Genomic DNA, 24159 nt, shown 5'->3' with positions numbered 1-24159 from the left:
GGCCGGAGGGGAGGGACGGGGCCGCGATCGGGAACGGGGGCACCGGGAGAACAACGGGGCTGAGGGAGGGAGGCGGGAGCGAACGGGAGATGGAGACTGCGGGGGGTTCGCGGAGCGCTGGGGGTGCGGGGGCTGCACGGGGGATGGAGGCTACCGAGGACACACATCACCCTCCAGGGAACCATTTCGGTCCCAGGTGGGACTGTGATGGCCAATAGGTCCAACAGGTCCCTGTGGTCGTGGAGTCCCAGAAGCAGGGGACAGCGGGAGCCCTCGGGAGCCCCAGGTATGGCACAAGGGGTCTGGGTCTCCCTGAGAGCAGGGGAAGGTGATAGTCAAGGTGCTGGGGAGGATCAGGGGCAAGAGGGGACCTGTGCACAACAGTGATATCTGGAACACAGCCTTTGGTGGCCGCGGGATGTAAGGAGCCCTGGAGAGTGGGGACGTGAAGGACAAAGGGCTTGGGAGTATCCAGGAACAAAACCATGGATGAGAAGGGACCTGAGAGTCCTCTGGGGCATGGGAATGCAGGTTCCCCTGGGCAGAGGATGGGCCTGATCAAGGTTGCCAGGTGGTTCCAGGATAAGAAGGACCTGTGCAATGGTCCCCACAGCAGGGCCATAATGGTCTGGGGTGTGAGGGAATGGAGACATGACAGTGAGGAAGGATCACCCAGGGTGGAGGCTGTTACTGGGTCATGATGACCCCATGCACACTGATGCTGGAGGGTGGCAGCTGCTTGGGGCAGAGCAGGAGGTTGTGAACCACTTGAATTCTCCTGAATTGGGACAACTGGGACATTGAGAACACAGGGCCTTGGCCTGCCCCAGAGCAAGGGTTGAATCCTGCTTGTGTCCACACTAAACAAGCCCATCCTGCCACTGTTCCTTCCTCTGTACTTCTTTGATATCACTTTAACTGTTTTTTTTTCCCCACAGCTAGGGATGTAACAACCTCCACTGCCATGCTGCCTGAGGCAACTGCACAGGACATACCATCCAAAACTGACCTTTATCAAAAAATGGGGAGCTCCTGAGGACCCCATCACCTCCTCTCAGTGGGCTTGGTTCCTCAGCACCTGGGTTGAATCAGGTATCTCAGAGCCCTCAGCCAGCCACAGTGGCCAAGAGACCCCTCTGCTTCAGGGCACCTTTGCCTGCGGGGCCAGGGGTGCCTTGAGAGCAGCCACAGGCAGTGCTCCTACAAACAGCTGCTGAGGGGCTGGAGAAATGTCTGCTCATACTGACATTCATCCCTGGTACATCAATTTTAACAGCTTGTCCCAGGCTTTTTGGATGGCAACCAGGTTTCAGCTGATTTCAACCTCTCCCGCTGAGTCACCACGAGTTCTGCATCCAGGCTGCATTCATTCGCCTTTTCACCTCAAAGAGAGGAAAAGCCCATGATGTCAGGGAGCTCAGGGACTCTTAAATCCCTCAAGTAGAAGCCAGCCCCTCACCCAGCCCTTCAATGGGATCAGATCTTCCCTACTTTCAGTGCTGCTTTTCCCCCCTCTTCTGTGGGTCCAGCAACCAAGGGGTTTTCTGTGAACTGGTCAGGGATGAGACAGTGTTGGCTCTGATCTTCCTGTCATTGCATACATTTAAACCTCATCCTTCTCCTTCAGTTGCCAGGGGTTTCTATGGGAATAAATTCTTTTTCATGCTTGGGATTTATCTTTTCTGCAGCAGTCACACCTTCAAGGGGCAGAGGGGGCCAGAACTGCTGAACCCATGGAACTGGCAAGAGGGAAGTGGCAGAGCTAGAGGCCCTGGGACCTTTCATTTTACCTGTCTCTGAAAAGACTCCATGAAAAAGGCAGGGACCATAAAACTCCAACACAAATGCTCCAGCATGACCCTGCTCCTCCCCCAAAGTTCCTGTTGTGATGGTGCCATCTCGACCTGGCAGAGGTGAGCTGGGACCCCAACCCTGCTGCAGGCAGCTCTGCACCCCTTGGCCACCCTTCCCACGGTGTCACCCAGTGCTGGCAGTGCCACCAGGACCCCTCCTGAGGTGTGCAGCTGGTGGTGGACAGAGCTGCCATCAGCAGAGAGGGACGTAGAGGTGACCAGCTGGGAAGCAGAGGCCTGAATCCAAGCCCCAGGGCAGGGCAGGGTTTGACACCCATCCACAGCTCCAGGCTGAGGCTGTGCTGCACGCAGGGCTGGTTGGGGGCAGGAGGAGAAGCAGCCTGGGGCAGATGTACTGGCTGCCCAGGCTGGCTGTGCAGGACCAGCAGGATCAATGTGCTGTATTGAAGGGCTCCATGGGCATCGGGTACCACCCCAGGCACAGGCAGGCCAGTGACGACGTGCAGAGGAGTCACAGCTAAATTTAGCCTCATTTGTGCGTGAGTGTGATGTGTTTATTCTTGCCCTTAAATAAAAATGTTGTTGGGAGCCAGTGGCTGCTGGTTCTGCTTTGCTCAGCCCTGGACCTTGGCTTGTTTCAGCCCTGGATGGGTTGTTTCAGTCAAGCTATTCAAAAGAGGTAGAATCGAGAATAAGCAGTTGGTGAGACATATCCCAAAGACCTATTTTCAAAAACGCTCAGGAGCCATTTCCCAGGATCCAGCAGTGCACACAAAGCAGTGGGAGTGTGAGTTCAGTGGCTATGGGGATGTGCTGGTGCTGAGGGAGAGGTGTCTTCCAGGTAAACTGCTCCATGGGCATGGGATGACATGCTGGAGCCCTCACCATAGTGTCTTGGGCAGGCTGGTGATGGGCCCCATCCTGCATCCCACCTTGGCTGGACATCCCACCCCAGGGAAGGCAATCTGCCCCAGCCTCACATCCCCAGGGCAGCAAAAGGCACACACCTTGCTGGCTCCAAAACAATCAGAACCAGAATGACAGCAGGGCAATTAGATCTTGAGTGTCCCAAAAGAGACACCTCAAACCTTGCCCACAGGTCCCAGATTGGTGCCAGGATGGGTTGATGTCCCCAGAACTGCTGGGCTTCACAGGGCAGGGCTGCACTGTGGGCTGTGGACAGGGAGAGGGAGAGGGACGAGGACAGGGACAGGGACAGGCAGGAGCCAGCCCTGCTGCTCCACATCCTGACACCACACATTCCATTGAAGCTGCCTGGGAAGGTAAAATCCTGCAGGGAGCTCAGCATCCTCTCCCTGCAGCACAGCCCCCAAGCCCAGGACGGAGCAGAGGCTGTGACCTGGCCCAGGGCAGAGCTGGGCTGTGCCCTGTGTGCCCCACAAAGCATGTGCTGGGGCTGGCCAGCTGCCCGTCCCCCCCGGCCGCCTCCTGCCCTCCAAACACAGGGCTGCCAGTAATTTTCCATCCTGGCTCTGAGCTCTGCCCTAACGAGACGTTCTCCTCTGCCCCTCTAACAGGGCTGGGCCCCATTCAAGTTTCTCTGCTCATTCAGTCCCCTCACAGTTTTGCTGCTCAAGCTGCCCACCAGTCCTGCAGGATGGCTGCTCCTCTGAGCCCTGTTCCTCACAGTGCTCACAGCCCCTCTGCCTCAGGGCAAAGGGATGATTTTGTCCAAAAGCCAGGAAAAAAAAGAAGAAGAAGAAAAAAAAGACCAGCAACCAGCCAAGAAAAATTCCCATGGCTCAGCTGCACTGGGGCCAGGAACAAGGCAGCCCTGGGGACTTTTCCCTCAGCCATTTCCAAAGCTGCCTCTGCACAGACACCTCTGCTGGAATTGAAGGTTTGGCTGCACTGGTTGGCCGAGGACATCAGAGCAAAGTTGATTTCCAGAGGAAGGTACCTGGCCCTGGAGCACTGTGCCTGCAGGGTGTGTGCTGCCTTCAGCTCCTTCCCCTTGAATGAAGCTGCTCAACTCTGACCTCCCTTTAGGCATTCACTTTGTGGGCCTGGAGAGCCACCCACCACCAAGAGACACCTCTTGCAGAGGCAGAATTCTGTGCCCATCTCTGGAGCAGGCCGCTCCATCCCCTCCTGCCCTCCCCCAGGCACAGGAGCCAGCAGCAGCAGCCCTGCCCAGGCTCACTGTGCTGCTTCTGCCACGGCCTCTGCTCGGAGCCAAGCCAGGCTTTAAATAAACCCCTGTCAGCAGAGCCCAGGCAGTGCTCAGAGTGAGGCATGTGTGTGTTTAGCAGGCTGACAGGCGTGAGACAGAGCACAGGCAGCAGGGGCTCTCTCCTCGGAGGCCAGAGACTGGCACATTCTCAAAGGCAGCATTAATCAGCATTTTCAACTGCACAGCACCTGTCACAACACAGCAGAGTTGCCCACTCTTACCTTCCCTCAGAGGATGGAATAATGCCATTTCCAAGGGCTGACCTCTCTAGCTGCAAGCTGCTGAGATGCTGTAGGGGGAGGGTGATGGATTTGGAACACTGAACTTCTGTTCTCAGAGTTTCCACAGTTCCCCAGTCCCCACCAGCTGCAGTCCCTCCTACTGATGGTCAAGAAAGCCCTCAGAGGAGCAGCCCAACACTCAGCTCCCCGTGCCTTGCACCCCACCAGCTCTGCCCCTGACCTTCTCCTTGGCCCTCAGCTGATCAATAGCTCTAACTCATCAATCCTAACGATTTCATCCCACTTCTCACTAATGCACTCCCTTGTTATGCTGCATTTGGGCCATGGACTCTGCAGATGCTGGGACAGGGGCAGAGGGCTGGCCAAAGGTGTGTCACTGCTGTCCCAGGACAGCACCTGGACTCTGAAACACCAACCTCTCTCCCTTCCTGAGGCAGGCCTTCATCTCCTCCCATAGCTCCTGGCTCACTAAACAACCACAAACCTCCCTCCCTCAGCTCTCCAGCTCCCTGCACACTCATCCTCTCCTTCCCTTTTTAGCCCTGTCCCTTGTAGAAGCCTAAGACAAAACCAAGATGAAGTCCCCAGACTGGTTTGGGGAGAGCTGGATACCAGGTGATGCCCTGGCCTGTACATCTTCTGACCTCAGGGGCTTTAAATCCAATCTTTGTATCACCCAGCCCTGGAAAGAGTGGTTTGCACCAGTGGGTGCCAGATACCCACGCAAACCCTTTTCTCTTGGGGGCTCCATGGGCTCCTGAGTCAGGATGTGCAATACCCCAGGGTCAAATGCCCCCTGAGGTGGGGCTGCAGCTGATCCTGGCAGGGCTCCTGGAGCCCCTCCACGAGCTGGGGTGCACCAAACAGGGGCCCTGCCCATCCTGGCACTGACCTTCCCTGCCAAGCCAGTCACACGCACCCCATCAATAACAGAGTGCAAGATAACAAAATGAGCTGTCACAGCCAATTAACATGCTGGGCTTAATCGGCTTGTGGGCTTGCAGGGTGGAGGTGAGGGGCTGGCTCCAGGCTGGAAGGGCCAGAGGGAGGCAGGGTGAGGTGTTTCATGGATTGCAGCCACCCCTCTCTGCTGCTCCTTGGGCCAAAGCCAGGAGCGGGAGGCCAGGGCAGTGCTTCCCACAGCCATGGCATCATCTCGGGGGTGTGTGGGCACCCCAGCCCCGGGCACGGCCAGCACGGAGGGACAGGCAGCCCGAGGTGACTGGTGTCAGACACCCCACACAGGGATTTAGCCATTTAGCCCCCAGGCACACCCTTTTGCTAGGAGAGCAGCCAGCACAAGTGCCAAACCCAAAAGGCTTCCACTTAAAGCCAGGAGGGATCTCAGCGGCTGTCGCTGAGCACCTCTCAATTAATTAGCATCCTGCTGATTCTACAATTGAGGCGATTGCTAAGGAGATTAAATCGGTCCCTGCCATAAAGCAGATGCTGTTCCCAAGGCCTGATTTGCAGTGATTTCCTTTTCCTAGAGCCTTTTCCCTGCCCTGTTGAGTCAGCTGAAGCCCCAGGGTGCTGGGGGCAGCCAGGACACAGCAGAGCACCAGAGGGTGATGAGGGTGGGAGCACTCAGTTAAATGTCACTGCACGCCCCAGGAGGGCTCACTTGGAGGATGCCGTGTGAATCCAGAGCTGTGCTGGCTGAACTGAGCCTGGCCATCCAGGGAGGCCGTGTCTGTTCACCCCATTCTGCCTCCATCAGCAGGGACACACTCAGCTGGGCAGCCAGAGCTGCATTTGTGCACCTGAGAGCCCAAACTGGAAGGGAAAATACCAGCTCAGCCTCCAGGCAGAGCTCAGTAAATCCACCATGACTGCAATAAACCCCGCTGATTTGGTGCAAACTTGGAGTAACCCCAAATGCACAGGGCAGCAGTACATGAGTGCAGAGTACAGCCCTGCCCAGGCTTGGCTCCACTCCAGCAGCACTCCTTGGGTCCCCACCAGCACAGCTGAGAGGGAGGACTTTTCTCTGGAAGCCTTTGCAGAGGGTGTGACTCCCACAGTTGGTTTGTTGGTGCTGCCCAGGGCCTGTGTGTGGCTTGTTCCCTCACCCCAGCAGAGAAATGGCCCTTCAGCCACGTGTCCCCATGGACACAAAGAGCACTTAGGAAAGGGGCTGCAGGATGTCAACTAAACAGCCAAAACCCTGCAAATCTGGTATTTGTGAGGTGAAGGCAAGAAACTCATCTTAAATCCTTAGATCTGTCTGCAAAGATACACCCACCCTGCCCAGGATGGTCCCACAGCAAGAGAAATAAGCACATGTGAGGGCTGCTTTGATTACTCTGATTACTGCATCTGCTTCACTGCTTCCTCCCATGTGCATGGCTGCCAAGTCCCACAGCCACCTCCTCACTCCATTCTGCTCTAATGCCTGAGCAAAAAAACCACCACACTACATCCTCAGCATTTGGCAGCTTCCTGGTCTGAAGTCAGGGGGAAAATTGTCTTTTATGTTCACCAAGGGATTGTGAGGGTTTGTCACAATCCTCCTCTGGGGAAAACCCAGGGCTGTCCAGGGACCAAAGGGACAGCAAGGGGCAGGCTCTGTCCTACAAACCACACAAGCTGAGAATCCAATTTTCAATCTCCATTTGAATTCTGCCACTTTTTTTTTTTTTATCACAGCATCACAACAGAAATGGAACAGCACCACTGTGACACTCAGGTGACATCTCCTTACCACTGCCCACTTCCAAACACAGAAATCCCAGGAGGGTGAGTTTGGGACTGTCTTTAGGGTTGCAGTTTCTCAAGCTCATCTGCAGGGAAACTGGGATTCCTTATTCTGTGTCCCTCTATGCTCCTCACCCCCAAACCCTGCTCAGTCCATCTGCTGCCTGCACCTTGCCTCAACCCAGCAGCAGAAAAGTGGCTTTTTTCTACATCAGAGGAGACTTCTGCCTTACCCAGGTCCAGCTGGGAATCCCAAGGAAGGTGCATTTCCCCAGGTGTGGGGAAGCACTGCAAAGAGCTGCAGCTGCAAATCCTCACAGAGGCTAATGAAAGGCAATGGACCAGTGTGCCCTGCCAATCCTGACAGAAAGGATACTGAGGCTGCTGGCACTGCCTGGCAGCCTGCCACAAGGAATAACTCTTCAAAAATAGAAGCACACTAATCTGAGGAACCTGCTGGTATTGTCAATGACATTAATGAAGTGTTTGGAAAACCAGAACAAATGCCTTGGCTTTTTGGGGCTGTGCCCCTTGTAATTTTCCACAGCAGCTGAGGAGTGTTCTGGCACACAGCACAGTGCTCCTGGGGCTGTCCTGCTCCCCAGAGAACAGCAAGGACTCAGCTCTGGGGGCTCCCAGCAAGCCTGGCCTGTGCAGCAGAGCCTGGCCAGCCCTCAGGGAAGAGACTCCCCAGAGCAACTCCCAGTGGGACACAAAGCCCATCAGGCACACTCAGTGTGCCCAGGGGAGGTGGAATCTCACTGTCTCCTCTTCCTTCTTGTTTTTGTTCCTTGTCCCAGGCCCCCTCTGGGCTCTTTTTCACCACTGTGGTCAGGACCCATGGGTGGCAAATTTCTCCCTGGCAGAAGGGTTTTGGATTCCACAGCTTTCTCACCACTTCCCTCCTGCAGCAGCAGTCAGCAATCCTTCATTTTCATTGCCAACCATGACATCCACTCCTCGTGTATGCTCTGATCTAGGACAAGGTAGTGCAACCAAACCCAGATTTCAATTAAAAATTTGAACGAAGATTCTGTTGTAACTGGTCACCCAAAAAGGTAGAAAATCACTGGCTGAAGATCAGAACAGCTTGTGCTCCTAACTCAGCCACCGTGTCTCTCATAAAAATAATACTTTGTGTTACAGTATGTCAGTTCCCAGAACATTTCTTGTTGCTGCTCAAATTTTGCCTATTTTTCACTTGATTGCAATGAAAACATTTGTGACAATAATGTAAAATGTGTCTATGGACTGATTTGTCATAAATACCTTCAATTTAAAAACTGAAGGACATGGGAGAAATAAAACTTAATAGTCCTTTTCAGACCTTTTCCAGGTAGTTCTGCAATGAAGATTTATTGTACCATTCTGAAAACACACAAGTTCTAACTCCTCTAACTCAAAAGCTTGCTGCGGTGCCATGGAAAAGGACAGCTGTGTTCACAAAAAGTAAAGAGCACTCTTCTGGACAGAAAAAAACCTAACCAATACTGTAATTTAAAATTACAGGATCAGATTTTTTAAGGGTCCTTAACTCATGGTTACTAGAAGTGGCATTGCCTTTTTACCAAAAGCCAGTGACATTGAAGACTACTTCAGGGATTTTTTTCCTCCCTATTCTGAAGGCTGTTGCACAAAATGTTGGCAAGTGAGCAACCTTCTGCTTGGATTTTGCATCCAGCAGTAGAGAAGAAAAATGTTCTTACAAATGCAGGAAAATTAGCTTGGATAGTCACCAAAGCCAGTCCAGAAACTGATGAAACTCATGATTTTGGTTATGAACCAGCTACATCCCAAGGCCAACAGCTCAGTAAAATATTTCCAATTGAAAGATGCTTCTTGCCACAGATGGACTTCAACTTGCTCCCCTTGCAGCATTGATCACAGCTCTGCCATGGTACACAAAGTGTTTGCCACAGTGCCTGGAGCAGCAGGATCTGGATAGAGACAGCCAATTCCACCTCCCACCAGCACCACAACAAAGCTGAGGTAACACAGTCATCTCTACCCATCTTATGTTCCTAAAAATGCAATTCATTAAAGCAACAGCTTATTGATTGCCTGGCAGGGTCTCTGCCACAGCCTGTGCAAGCTGCCAGACCCCACCTGGGCTAAGTCAGGCAGGAAATATTTCCACACTGGTACAACTGCACAAGTTAGCTCCTGACCACATTACCTGTAAGAGCAGAGGGATTGATTATCTCCCATGGCCACACTTGTGTAGAGACCTGGACTTTCCCTTTTGATTTTTCTGCTGTGGTGCAATTAACAACAGACTTTTCACATTATGAGCATTCCCTTACAAAACATTTATTCAAGATAAAAATCCAGAAATGGACAACTGCCAAATGCATAGGCCATTATGTGCCATTAAGTCATTAAGTGCAGCAGCATTTCGTCCTGCACATACTTCAAATACTTTGTCAGGCAAGCTTCCAGCTGGTCTCCTGTGGCAGGGCAGCTGAGGGGAGGCACTGAGGCAGCTGTGGGGGCACAGCACTGTCCCCTCTGGCCACCTCCACAGGCTGAGCTTCAACATCTCTGGCCAAGGAACAGCCCTTTGTGCTCGAGGTCTTGTTTGAGTCCAATATCCAGGGGCATCTGCAAGTCCAGGAACAGCTCCTCTGAGACTTGGATCTTGCTGTCACCTCCCAGGGAGGTGAAATAAACTTCCCACAGAAGTGGAAGTGCTCAGCAGCATCAGGATCCAGCTCCTCTGCTTAGGTTCTCCTACAGAGGCAAAGAAAGTGTCTAATTCTGCTCCCAAAGGACAACCGTGCTGACGGCTGCAGGAACTAATCCCTACAGAGACAACCACATCTTCTGTCTCCATCCAATGGGACTTGAGATGATCCAGGTTTAAGGGCATCCACAAGGGGTGATAATCACTGTGCTGTTCAGCCAGTCCCAAATCCAGTCACTCCCACTGGCAAGGATGACATTTACCAGGATCACATTCCTAGATTCATTTGGATGGATCATAAGGAAGGAAGCTCAGTTCATTTGCTCTGTCCCTTCTACTAACCAAATTTAGAAATCAGACGAATTTCTCACGGAGGAACAAGTATCTCAAAGGTTGATAATGGGGCAGAGTTTCCATTGAAGTTTCTGCTTTTGATCTGGTCCAGACTTTACTCTTTGCTGCTTTCTGCTTCCTCCTCTGTAGAATACCCATCACAGAGACAAATCCAGTACAAAAGCCACAGGCATCAAACAAGAACTCCTTACTGCACAGCACCAAGGTCACAAGGGCCAAAAAGGGAGAGGGAGGACAAGGCAGCACGAGACCTGTGCAGCCACTTGCTGTGAAGGTTTGAGGAGGTATTTCCCTCCAGGGCACTGGTACTGTGTACAGGACTCAGCAAAGAAAAACATTCCTGCCTCACTAAGAGCACCTGTTCCACCTCAGTGTATAAGAAATGAAAAAAAAATAATGCTGTATCACATTTTTTCCACATCACTGGGGCTCTCTAAAGAACAGGGAACCTGGAAACAGCTGTTCAAAGAATCAATAGTTGTTTCCAGGAGGTTGGGATGGGGAGGACAAGATGAAATACATAAATTGCATTTCTGTCCAGATCTGATATTGTAAATATCAATTTGGAGCAATAATTAGTATTTATTACCCTTTTAGAAAGTCCTCTCACAGCCTTTCAGCCACCTAGCAAACACTTTAGCTGCAACTCCTCAGGAGTGCTATGAGTAAGCTGTAAGGCTGTTCAGTGGTGTCATCTGGCTTTTGTACCCTTGCCCTCTGCCTTTAAAATTTTCATTAGTTTTACCCAAAGCTGCTACAGAGAAGAATGCCCATTAATGGACAGGGAGCCTGTCCTTCCCTAAACTGATTGATTTTTCTCTTCTACAACAGGCTGCAAATCTATATTCCCCACTGTAACTTCATGTTCTTCAGACTTTTAACCATCCACTTCCGTGAGCTTCCTTTTCCCGTAGTTCTGCACCAGACTGGAAGCAGTGATTTGAGAAGCCTGTCCCTTTTCCCAGCACTGGAAGTCATTCAGCCCTTTCTGGCCCACTTGAAAGAGAGCCCTCTCCAGCTCGTCCAGGCGTGCCACCAGCGCAGACGTGTCCTCGTTGTAGGCGTTCTGAGAGGAGTCCATGATGCGGCGGAAACGGGCAACGAACGTCTGAGGGGACACACAGAGTCACTGACAGGTAACACAGAGCCACCAGCTCACACCTGGAGCCCTGAGCTGTCGCAAATGAACAGCCAAAGTTTAGGCTGCTCTTCACAAGTTCTACAGCCAGCACAGCACTTGTTAAGCTTGGCTACAAAGACAAAATCAAATACCTGATATCGGATGGGAAGCAAACACAGAATCGGATTTTGGCTGCTTTCCCAAAACAGGCTTGAGGAGACCACAGGATACAACACAGTTATGATCTATTCTGTCTCACTTCTCAAGCAATCATTGCTTTAGAGCAGGAGGAACGAATCTCATATCACAGGAATGTACAAGCTGCAAGTAGTGAATGTCCTGGAAACTAAGCCAAACTGCTGCTGAAAAGCACTCAGTATGCTAGAAAAACATTTAACCATGAAAAAGGTGAAAAACCAAACCAGTCTGCAACTTATAAATAGCAGTTTGAAAAGCTAAGCAACAAGATATATTTAAGGCATTTTATTTTCCTCTCTATCTTTGCTTTTGGGAACTGGAAAAAAAAGGGTCAGAACTCTTTGAAAACTGTGCTTTGTTATTTCAGGAGTTGTTTTTTGAATTGCCAGAACTTATAGGATAAAGTAATAGGTTAAATAAGGATAAACTTATAGGTTTTTAACTCAGCACAACTCCCCCCTTGTTTGCTTCTAAAAAGAGAAATCAAACCTGGCATGCTTTGATTTTTCTGTCAATAAGTAATGAATTCTACTGTGGCTTTTTCCCCTAAGATATCCATTAGCAGAAAAAGAAAAGACAAGGAAAAGCGTGGGCACCTCCTCAATGCACAAAGCACATGTTCAGTGGACAGCTCCAAGAAAGCAGCAGCACTTTAAACCTCTCTACATCAGCCTTAATGTAAAGCACAGAGAAAGGGAAAAAAATGCAATAAAAATCATCCCAGCCCACTTAGAGAGCTGGCTGAAGAGATCTCAGAGCTGTTAGTGGTTATGTTTAAAAGCTCAACAAGACTGAAGCCTGGAAACAGACAAAGATGACATCTCTCTTTTAAAAGAGAAAGGGGAGATGGAGAGGGAGAAGGGAAGAGCCAGAGAATTATAAATCCTTCAGCATCAATTCCTGGAAGCATACTGGAACAAAGAAGCAATACAGAAACTTCTGCAAGATAATAAAAGAATCACAGCCACCATGGACTTGCCAAGAACACATTCCCAGAGCCCAGCCTGGTTTCCTGCTAGGGCAGGGTGCCAGGCCTTGCACAGGCAGGAAGAGCAGCAGAGCGGCATCTGTCATGGGCCACTGCTGGAAGAGGCAGCCAGACCACCCAAAGATGGTCAGGAGAGACAGAAATCATCCACAGCTCCTGTCAGGAGGGAAGAACACACTGAGTGGAGTTCCACTGGGGTCTCTGTGGAACCAGCTACTGCTTGAGATGTTAATTAATGAGCTTACTAAAGGAATAGAAGCTGTGCTTATTAAATCAGCAAGCAACATGCAGGAGAAGGAGAAGGGCTGACTACAGGCATGTCAGAGAGCAGAACTCTTAATTCATAGCAATCCTGACTAATTAGAAAGATGGTGTGAAAACAATAGGCTGTCATTCACCCAGAAGGTTTTACATGAAGGCAGAAATAGCAGAGTCAGGAAATTATTTGTTCACAGATGCAACCTGTACCATCTCACTGAGGACTGCAAACCAAACACAGATCCCTGTGACTGCATCGTGACAAACCAGATGCTGCACCAAGATGAGCCAAGAGCATCACAGCCACACAAAACTCACAAAGCAATCCTTCTGTTTTCAGCAGCACAAGCCCTGAGCATGAGACTGCACTGCTGTTCAGGGCATGGTGTGGTGGATGCAGATCCACTGGAGAGGCACCAGCAGTGCACAATGAGGGCACTGAGGTTAGGGAGCATGACCCATAGAGAAACATCAAATGAACTGGGACTGCTGCAGGAAGGAAGAGAATAATCTGTCCTCAGCACTTACTTGGTATGAGACAAACAGAACAGAGCTTGTATTGCTGTGAAGGAGCTTTGGTTCAGCCTCCTAAGGTGAGGCTGGCAAGGTACTGAAAGAGATTGCCCAGAGCAGGTGAGCTCTCAGTGTTAGAAAGATTTAAAGACAGGTGTAGTTAAATAATCCTGTATCTCCTCTAGTCCTGTTTTACAGGATTTTATGAAATACCATACCCACAGTGTGGAAACCCCAAGCTAAAATTACACTCCTGGATGCACAGTGGAGGCTTCCAGCCCCAGCCTATGCAGCTGCCAAGAGGGACATCCATATTCAATCCAGAAGTCATCTGGATTAAACCAGGATATTTTTCCTGAAGACTGCTAAGCAGCTGGGAATAAAACAAAGACAGAAAAATGCAAATCTAAGTTTCAAGACCTGATTCAGATACTTGCCTGCAGGATAGTCTGAGCTATCTCAGGATTCTCTGGATTCTCAAAATTCAGGAGCTGTGAGCCAAATCCATAGTAGTAGGGCCCCATTTTATGTAGATCAACCACGTTGGCATCAGCACTGAACACCGTCCTCCAGGCTTCCTTGTAAATCTTTGGCAGCTCCACAGAGATGATTCTCCTCTTGCTGTCATGCAGCCCTTTAGCAAGCCACAGGGGGATTTCCAGCTTCGATCCCTGCGGGAACCAGAGAAGCCAAAAGTTATCCTTGACATCAAAGTACACCTCAAGCAGCCCCAAAGACAGACTGAACTTTATCTATGAAGATCCAGCATTTAAAAAGTCAGACTTGTTTTCAGAGCAGTTCTTTGTGACTGCAGCATAAACCAGACACACTTTAGAGGCCTTACTACCGCAAGACTCAGAAAGTGGATTTATATTGACGCTCTGTGGTTTAAGATTGTCAGCTGATGAACTAGCAAGAGAAAAAGAAGGGGGGAAAAAACCCTAAACAAGCAAAGTGTATATAATAAAAGCAAAATAACTTAAGGGAAAGTAGCGGAGAGCATCCTTGCAGTGACCACCAAGAGAGGGCGGCCGGGCCTGGAGGCGCGACAGGAGGGGCGGGAGAGGCGGCGGCCCCGGGACAGAGCCCCCCGCTCCCCGTCCCCTCCCGAGAGCGACAATCCCGTGTCCCGTGTCCCCTCCCGAGAGCGACAGTCCGGTGTCCCGTGTCCCATCCCTAAAGCGACAGTCCCGTGTGCCCTCTCCGTTACCTCCGGGACGGACTCGGCGCTGCTGGCGCCCTGCCCCACCAACACGGCCAGGCGCGGCAACGCGCTCTCGGCGCGGCCCGGCAGCTTCTCCTGCGACATCAGGATATCGTCCAGCGAGAGGAAATTCTCCTCCATGCCCAGCCCGGGGCCCACGGGGAAATACGCCTCGGACATGGCCGGGCCGCGGCTCCCGCCAGCCCGTGAGGCACCGCCCGCCACCGGCACCGCGCATGCGCCGGACCCGCCTCAAGCCCGGCGCTGCTGAAGGGGAACCGGGACCGGGACCGGGGACTGGGGATCGGGGACAGGGGACCGGGATCGGGATCAGGATCAGCATCAGCACAGGCATCGGCACCGCGGCTGCCCCAGCGCTGGAGCTCCGCAGCCGCTGCCGTCCGTCCCCCGCCCCACAGCCCGAGCTGCGTTAAAGAGGAGTCTCGGAGCTGTATCAGGACAGCCTCACACTGGGATTGGGTTTTGCGGGAAATTCTTCGCTGTGCGGGCGGCGAGGCCCTGGCACGGGCTGCCCAGAGCAGCTGTGGGTGCTCCATCCCTGCAGGTGGCCACGGCCGGGTCAGACCGGTTTGGAGCAGCCGGGGATGGCTGCGGGTGTCCCTGCCCAACAGCGCTGGATCAGGATGGGCTCTGGAGGGCTGGATCAGGATGGGCTCTGCAGGGCAGGATCGGGATGGGCTGGGCAGGGCCGGATCGGGATGAGCTCTGCAGGGCAGGATCGGGATGGGCTCTGCAGGGCAGGATCGGGATGGGCTCTGCAGGGCAGGATCGGGATGGGCTCTGCAGGGCAGGATCGGGATGGGCTGGGCAGGGCAGGATCGGGATGGGCTCTGCAGGGCAGGATCGGGATGGGCTGGGCAGGGCCGGATCAGGATGAGCTCTGCAGGGCAGGATCGGGATGGGCTCTGCAGGGCAGGATCGGGATGGGCTGGGCAGGGCAGGATCGGGATGGGCTCTGCAGGGCAGGATCGGGATGGGCTGGGCAGGGCAGGATCGGGATGGGCTCTGCAGGCCCCTCCTGCCCAGAGCACTCCGGGATCTCTGCTCGGGCCCGGCTGCCCTGCCCTGTCCCCCTGAGCCCCGCGGCGCTGAGGGCGCTGCCCCGGCCCGGCCCTCAGAGCGCTGTTCTCTGTGAAAAATGCGTATTTTATGATTGGCTTTTCAAATATTAAAATGAAATATTAAAATATTATATGTGTTATGTTAGAAAGTTATGCTGTATTGATTTTCTTAAGTAGTGTGTTAAACATAGGTTATAAGGTTAAAATAGAAACTATGCTATGTAGAATAGTTTTTTTTTTAAAGAAAGGACTCGCACCGAGGTAGCAGCCACAGGACACCCAAATCTTTCAGAGAAAGAGAATTTATTGCTCTCTTATCAGAAGAAACCAACTTCTCCCCGCCTCGCTCAGCCATGAAGACGCTATCAGGATTCAGAGGAAGAAGTTGACAATGACCAGACAGAATCCTGTGTTTGAAAGGAATTTATGCATCATGTATGAGATATATGAATATGAAACAGGTTTTTAAGGGTTAATCCTCTTAACGTGGGTCCTTTTTCGGGCTTATGTTGCCCAGAAAGAGGTACCCGGACTGTCCATAACTCTTTGTCTTTATTGTCTCATATGGTCCTAATCCAAATTGTCCAAATTATTATTACTCTAATTATATTGCTATTTTTATAACCATTTTATTATCATTAAACTTTTAAAATTTAAAAAAAAACCCAAGTGATTGGCATTTTTCACAGGCTCCAACACCTCCATGCACACCCTCCAGGCAGTTTGTGGGAAGCCAAGGGAATGCTGCCCCTGTGCTTGGCTCTGCCCATGTTTCTCCTTGGCAATTGAGGACATGGCTCACCCTGCAGAGCACATGATCAGGCCGATGGATGAGGCTGTGCTGAGTAGGCAGAAGGCAGAGCAAATGAACTGTGTATACCTTGGGTTTCAAGGGGAGGCTACAGCCCAAAGTAATTTTTTTAGTGCAGTAATACAAAGATTCAAGTCATGTTTTGGTGGCAGAATCACATACCCTGTGCTAAATTCTGGGTTTGGTTGTATAAGGATAAAAGAAGTGGTTACCCCCCACTTTTATCAGTGTTTTACATCATTTTAGAGCCTGACCTTGTGGGTTTTATGCTCATTGTTTTGTTGTTGAGAAAGTAATTCATTTTTCATCAGATTAAAATTTTCTTGCTATTCCCTGAGCTGTATATGCTGAAAACATTACTTTTTCTATAGACAGCGGTCTATAAAATAACATTTAAATAATCTAGTAAATATTCCAGTCTTTGTTCTGTCGAGGAAGGAAAACAAACAATTGAGCAGTGTTGCAACACCTGACAATTTCCCTGAGAAATAATCATGGAGTTATTTATAGAGGGTTTGATGACTTTTTAAATGACATTTTCAGTCCATGACTAAGGCGTGGCCCAATGCATCTTTAATCATCTGTTAATTCTTACGACCTCAGCATTCTTCCTGCTGCTGTTTGCTCAGGCTGGATCCACTATGATTTGTTACTGTTTTGTCATCATTAATTAGCAAGTTGGTGCTTCAACATCTTCATCAAAGCCAGACCCATGCAAAATAATAAAATCCGAACCAGTTTATTAAATCTTGTGTTGTTTTATTTCATACTGAGAAAAATAAAGCACAGGCAGTGTGGGCTGAGACCTCAGGATGGTGTGTGTCACTTCCACGTCCCCTGGGTCCCAGGGCAGCCTGTGTTACAAAAACCCAACCAACAGAGGTGTTGTGAGCTGTGTGAGCAGCAGAAATGAACCCACGTGTGTTTGTCAGTGAGACACCCACACACTGCTGATGCCAGTGCCAGGTACATCCAATACTGACAGCAGCTGTGAGGGCAATGCAGGCCCCCAAAGAGAGATTTCCTGTAAAGCTCATTTCTTGTAGGATGCTGGATTTCTTTCTGTAGCATAGAAAACAGGCTTTATATTAATTTTAGCAACACTAACTATTGTCCTGCATTGGTTTTGTTTGGGGTTTTTTATTGGGTTTTTTAGGTTTTTGGTTTTTTTTTGTTTTTTTTGTTTTTTTTTTTTTTTTTTTTTTTTTTAATGAGAGATTAAAACTCTCTGTTTGGAAAATAAATCCTCCTATCCTTGCACATTTTCCAGATGAGTTGCAGAGCAATTTCTGAAAGCTCTTTCTAAAGGACAGTTCTGACAAAATTATAATTTGCTGAATTGGATTAGTAAAAGTATTCCCTGCTTAATGAGGTTTAGGAAACAAATCTCTGCTAAATATGAAAGTGTGCACTTTGTGAGTGAGAAGAGAGAACAATGCAAATGGAATATGCAGGCTAAGACATCTGGAAAAAGAAGAAAGAAAAGCACAATTTCCTGTGTCCTGAGATGCCTCAGCCTCCAGTGTGTGTACAGAAATAAGCATCAAGATGCAGAAAGCACAAAGTACTGGGTAAAGCTGAAAAAACACAGAGGGAAAGATGTTTACACTCACTGTAAAATCAGCTGAAGAATGGTTCTTTTGTGACAATTTTAAAAATTAATGAGTTTGGAAGACAAAATTATGTCAACCCTTCTCATCCAGAGAAAGGTACCAGGCAGGTTCTTATTCTTGAACACTTTTGTGTGAATCTTAGTGTAAATATATGCATAAGGAGTCAGCATCCTCAACCATATTATATTTTCATAAATATGATTTCAAGGCCTTCCTGAAGGAAAAGGAATGTTCTGTGTCATACCTGATATATGCCAAATATTGAGTAATGACAGAGAAAAGGGTTATGGAATTAAGGTTGAGCTGTGATGAATAAACCCCAAGTCACTTGAAGGTACAATAGATAAAGGATTGCAAAGTACAGGAAAGAGTAAAATCTTAGAAATCGAGGAACAGCCTGTTACATCTGATCCATAGTCTTCTAAAATCTTGAATTCCACAGAATTCAGCCAATTTAATATCAGATAAATTTGGGGAAGCCGGGTTGTTACCTGCTTCCTCCCTTTGATCAGAGCAGCCCGAGTCTGTGTGTGCTGCAGAGCTGCTGAGCTCTGTCACGTCAGCATCTGCATGGGGGTGATGACAGAGGCAGCTGATGGACCCTCCCTATTTAAAGCTATTTAAATAGCATCAAATACACCGAGTAACTCAGCTAAAGGAGCTGCAGGATGCTGGTGAGAGAAGGAAGCACCTCTCTCCCTGTGGCTTCTCCTTACCCTACTTTTTAAGGTCGAAGTGGGAGAGGAATCATCAGTCTCCACGTATTGGACTAAACCACAGCTCAAATTGAGGTTAATCTTGAATCTTTTTCCCCTCTGAGGCAGAGAGGATTAGAGAATGATTTGCTTTTCTTATTTGCATGGGTTATCCAGCAATCAGAAATGCTGGCAGGGTTTACTGCTGCCTTAGCATCCCTAGATGAGATATCTGACAGAGTTTCACTGTCTGACCTGGCCGAAGGATCCTGAGTAGCACCGAGCAGTAGTAGAAGTGTGGTGTTCACACTGCTGAGAGCAGAGCTGCAGGAGGGCAGCACTCCCCCTAACACACATCCCTCACCCCCAGCCCCGGGCACAATGTCTGAGCTGCTTTAGATAATTATTTACTAAGTAAGCAGCTAATGCTCCTTAGCTACTCCTTTCCCTCCTGGAAGTTCCACTTCACAAATTTGCATTTCCTAATCAGTTAACTTGCCCGTGGCAGTGGGAGACCTCATTTGTAAATCGTGCTTTGTCTTTGCTGCCCCTTTGTTGTGCAAATACGGGTGTATCACTCAAGTGAAGCAATTGGCTTCAGTAGGATTATCCTGAGGGAGTTGGGTGCTCTGTCACATGAATAAACTCTGCTCTCCAAGGACAGGTTCTACAGTCCAGCACAGCTTCATCTTTTGAAGGAAAAAGGGGTAGCAGCACAAATCAGTAATTAAATTGAGGAGATAATCACTTTCCTGTTCAATTTATCTGCAAATGTGAGATGTTCTGCAGCAGTAGTAAGGACGCATCATATTCATATTTACATCTCAGAGTACCATTCCTTTTCATGTGGAGGAAGTGTGGAGGATTGTGTCCTCACATAACCACACATATTGTGGATGGGAGAACAGCTACAGATGAAATGATGGGATTTAGAGTAACCAAACATCCTATGGCAAGGATCTTTTGGCTTCCACCTTCCAGAAACGGTCCCTTAGCCAGAAGGCAGCTGGGAGTCTGGCCAGCTTATACAGTGAATTTCAAAATCTTTTAAACACCTTCTAAAAAAGGAGTATTGAAGTCACAAGATCAACCAGATGCTGTATATTGCATTGCAAAAACAAATTCTGAAAGAACAAAAACATTTCTAGAATTCCAATATTTTTCCCCAGCTGTCATTCTCTCTGTTATTATGCAGGAGTGGATTCAGCACTTTCCAAGGCTTTTTCAACCATTGTGTAATTTTTCTGGTAGGTGAAGAGTCACAGTTAAATCAGCAGCAGGCATTTACAGAAAGTTTCTTGTTTTAAGCAGTAGTGCCATGTTGCTAAAACTTTTGATGGTTTAGTTTGGAATGCTTCCAAAATTATTGATGTTTCTTCCATTTGGAGTTCCCTAGATGACAATTCACTGTTGTTTTTGTTCAGAAGTGTGGGAAAATTGTAATTGTGACAACTGCCTTTAACAAGAAATTAAGGAAATTGCCGATGACTGTGCAGAATTGCTGATGACTGTGCAGCAAATTCTAAAAGGGTGACATTTCTCAAACTTTTGGTGTCTCAAGGTGACTGTGATGATGTGAGTAGAAAACTCACAGTATTTTATTTTCTTTCACATCCACTCACTTGATGGGGATGAAAGAAAAGTACTGTGTTCATTCTTGACAGAGAGACCCCTTCCTACTCCTAAAGCACTCAACCTGCTGAGCAAAACAATGAATCCTTTCCACAGCATAAAACATTAAACATCAGCAATTTCTTTTTCTTGTGTCTCACCATTCATAGTAAATATCCCAGGGAGATGTTGGAAATGATGCTCTTCCAATTAAGTTGCATGAACTCCAACTCTATTCAGCTGAAGGCTGTTCAATGCCCAGAGACAAAAAACATCTAATGAATCAATCTTTGTGCACAGAAAAAAAAAAAAAAAAACAAACAAACAAACTTTCTTTCTTTCTTTTTCTTTTTCTTTTTTTTTTTTTTTTTTTTTTTTTTTTAAGGAAACTACATAAAAACTAGAAGCTGATGACCTCTTTGAAAGGAAGAGACAGGAGTGGGTTGCTATATGAGCTTCACTTTCTAAATGATGTTGGGGCTTTTTTTTCTGAGCTATCCAGGACATTTCCAGTAAAAACAAGCTAAAATATGCAGCTTTTACTGCTGTGAAAAAAAGATTATTCTTTGCCTTTCAGACTCAGATAAGCAATTGTAAATCCAGCCACAGATATTTTTCATGCTTTTCTCTTTATATCCTAACACTCCTGTTCTTCATTCTAGGTTATCACTCTTGTTTTTATTACTCTGGAGAGTTTTAAAGTGAGTTAGTGAAAAGTGAAAAGAAAATAAAAAGCAACCCTATGTTTTTCTCAAGATCCAGAATGAGAGTGTGAATTCTGAATTGCAGAGAGCGGGTTCCTACCAACTCACATATAAGTAATCAGTCAGTTGCTACAACATAAATGCCAACAGTTTATTCACTGCCTTCATTCAGATTTCTTCTGTCTGGCTTCCTCACAAGCTGGAGAGGATGCACTCATCTGCATCTCTGTGCTCTTTGAGCCATGGTTTCAGCATTACTCCAGCCCTTCATCTGCCAGCACTGGATGAGCAGAATGCTGATACTCCAGGCCTGTTTCAAAGCATAAATGCTCCTTTTGGCCCCTGGCTCGCTGTCTTTTTGGCAGCAGAATCTCTGAGTTCCTTAAATCTGATTGCCTCTTGGCTGCTGCTTTTCAGTTCTGGACTGTGAGTATGTGGTCAGGCTGTCCTGTGGTTTTTGAGGCATACTAGAGCAGGAAAAGATCCAAATTGTTTCTTCTCTGATTAGATATGGGAAAGGAAATCTAACAGCACCTCACTGGAGCACACTGCATTGTGTCAAAAAGTAGAGAACCTTGTTCTTAACTTGCGAGGAAGCTTTTCATCCTTCAAGGAAAGAAATGCTGTAGAAATGTCAGGTTACACTGAATACATGCTGAGAATATGGCTGAAATAATGGGATTACAGTCCAAACGAGCACACCAAAAATTCCGTGTCCCAGTGAGAAAGACTATTAATATAATATCAACGAGGAGTTCTGTGAGGAGCAGAGCAAACCCTGTTTCTTGCTGGCATTCCTGGTGTCATGGGGAGATGGAGAGGTGGCTGCTGCAAATTAATTTCTAGAGGTTGGCAGAGAGCAGCAATTTCTGAGCTGTTCAAAGGCATTACAGGCAGAATTTATGAGGGAGACACTCCCACTGAGTCATGAGAAGCAGAAAGGACACCCTTGCTTTCTAAACCCCTTCTCAGAGACAAGATGCAGCTGGTTGCACCCCAGACTTGGTCTATGGTTTGTGTCTAAAGGATTATCTAGGTGTAATTGAGCCTTTGTCCTTCAGGAGTAAGGATGGTAAACTAAATACATTTATATGAATAAAATAACTTATTTATTTGAATTGATGATGATTAGATTAGAAGATCTTAATCAGAATTATTTACTACACAGAATAGGCTGTGCACTACCTGTGCACTATTTATTGCAGCATTATTGAAGCAATTGTGTCCAAGTCTGCAAAATAATTATTAGGTAGAGATTGATGTTACCCACCCATAGCAAGGATGGGCAAATCTGTTTTGCTCCTGTTAACTTTGGGGTTGATGAGTGTGGCTGGTCTCAGCATTCTCCAGCACCAAAAGCAGCTGACCCTCCTCTTCCTCCTCCATTCAGCTCTGCTCACTTTTGCACTGGGTGAGTCTGGAGCTGTTTCAGCCCCAGGCAGCCAGAGCATCTGACACAAAGGGGTGCCTGTGGGGCCCTGCAGGTTCCCCCCACAACATTTTCCAGGGTATTTTCCAGGCAATCCCAGGTGTGGGAGCTTGGGAAGCATGGGGGGAGAGTTTGAGAGGTTAACCATTGGAGTCCAGGGACTGAGGGGAAAATGCAGTCGGTTTTGAGCATCCTATCTGGAAGAATTCCAGTGATTCACAGTGTGGGGGAATGCAAAGAAGAGGCAAGACAGGCAGCTTGCATGTCTGACAGCTGAATGGCTCTGTAGTTCTGAGAACATCCTGTCTCAGTGTACCCTCAGATCTGACAGCTTTGCTCTGCCAGGCAGGCTCTGTGATCCTGTAAAGTTTATCTTGGTTTTCATGAAACACCCCTGTACATGCCCAGCAATATTTCTCATTTCCAGCGAGCCAGCAGTGTGCAAGTGCCAGCAGCTAAATATCCAGGAATGTTATATTCAAAAGTGACAAAACCCCAGGAGATGTGTTAAAAGCAAACACATTTTCTCTGGACTTTGTGGCTTGTACTCAGTGGCAGCCTTTATCACACAAACGCAGATGAGGATTTTTGACAGGGTTTTAACCTATTCTAGGAGAAGCTGCATATCTTTTGATTTCCTCATTTTTCTTATAATCCTGTATTTACAAGCAGAGTTAGTAAAATAACAGAAAAACACATTAAGTGGAGAAGGTTTGGCAAACACAGCATAATCTTATTGAGATGACTGATGGGTTTAGATCTTGTTTTCAAAAAAAGGAGTTCAAAAATCTATCTCCTCACAGAATTACAGGCAAAATATCTCCATGGTATAAATAGATGTAAATCCACTACAGAAAGTGCAGCTTTCATCAGAACCACTGAGGGTGATTTTGTTGTTTTGTTGATGACATCAACATGTATCTGTTGATAATAACTCAATATTACAATTAGCAGTCCTTAAAGACAGTGACACCTTTGATGGTTGCCTCAATGCAAATGCTTTGTTTTTGTTCTCTTTTGACTAATAGTCTCCATCTTAGAGCCTCAGAGTGCATTAAGTGTTGTGTCACAGACATTTTTGCCTTTCCCTGATGTCCCTTCTGAGACTTGCTTGCAGGGCAGAGTTGTTTCTGTGCTCCAATTCTAAATGCCCACAATTCTATGGCTTTTCTAGTAGAGATGTCAGACTGGATGGTGGTTGTTTTTCACTTCAGGTGAAACACGATAGAGTTTGTGGTTCCTAATGAGCCCGTTCCACAAACCAAGTCCCAGCTTTTTGACAGTGAAATGTGTGAGTCAGACCTTGTAGATAAAGGTCTTATGCAACTGCTTGAAATTGCAGCAGGTTGTTTATCACATCCTTAGCATTCAAGCCTGCTTTGGCTTTAAGCATCAGGAAGAATTTTGTGGCAGAGCAGCGCACTGGATCTGTCAGGGTTGGAGTTAACTTTTGTCACAGCTGCCTGGGTGGTGCATTTGTGCCTAAAGCAGCGCAGGGCTCCTCCTGCTCCCTCCTGCAGTCAGGGCTGGGGTGAGCTGAGAGATGGGGAAGTGTTGGATTAAGCTGATTAAGCTTTTTTTTTTTTTTTTTTTTTTTAGAGATGGGGTAACTGAGAGGTGTTTCAAAATTTTTTATTCTATATTCAGGGAAGCTTAACCCAACAGGGAAAGGACATAACCAAAGGGATATTCCACTTATCATGACAGTAAAAGCTCAGGGAGAGGAGGTGGAGCAGGGGGATGTTTGTGCTCTCAAGCAATGCTGCACATCACAGAATCACAGAAGTTCAAGACTGGAAGAGACCTATAAGATCATCAAGTCCAGCCGATGTTCTAACTGTTCACTAGATCATGGCAGCAAGTGCCACATCCAGTCTTTTTTTGAATTCTTCAAGGGATGATGACTCCACCACCTCACTGGGTAAATGATTCCAGTATCTGACCACTCT

General features: G+C 48.1%; 1 protein-coding gene across 1 annotated transcript; it reads right to left on the bottom strand.

The window, feature by feature from the left end:
* Positions 1–9238: 9238 nt before the first annotated feature.
* On the bottom strand, positions 9239–14450 carry GINS3 (GINS complex subunit 3). Its single transcript, XM_059481754.1, has 3 exons — positions 14272–14450; positions 13499–13732; positions 9239–11092 (listed from the first exon to the last, which is right to left on the bottom strand). The coding sequence occupies exons 1-3, from the start codon at positions 14443–14445 to the stop codon at positions 10862–10864; spliced, it is 639 nt and encodes a 212-aa protein (XP_059337737.1). The 5' UTR covers positions 14446–14450; the 3' UTR covers positions 9239–10861.
* Between the last annotated feature and the right edge of the window lie 9709 nt (positions 14451–24159).

Source organism: Ammospiza nelsoni, chromosome 13 (genome assembly GCF_027579445.1).
Source record: "Ammospiza nelsoni isolate bAmmNel1 chromosome 13, bAmmNel1.pri, whole genome shotgun sequence".
Classification (NCBI taxonomy): Eukaryota; Metazoa; Chordata; class Aves; order Passeriformes; family Passerellidae; genus Ammospiza; species Ammospiza nelsoni.
This window is presented reverse-complemented; position numbering and strand designations above follow the sequence as displayed.

Excerpts from the sequence above, each read along its gene's own strand:
- GINS3 (XM_059481754.1), bottom strand. The coding sequence starts at position 14,445 with ATGTCCGAGGCGTATTTCCCCGTGGGCCCCGGGCTGGGCATGGAGGAG. Across the intron at positions 13,733-14,271 it reads GCGCCGAGTCCGTCCCGGAG|GGATCGAAGCTGGAAATCCC; the intron begins GTAACGGAGAGG and ends TGGTTCCCGCAG. Across the intron at positions 11,093-13,498 it reads TAGCTCAGACTATCCTGCAG|ACGTTCGTTGCCCGTTTCCG; the intron begins GCAAGTATCTGA and ends GTGTCCCCTCAG.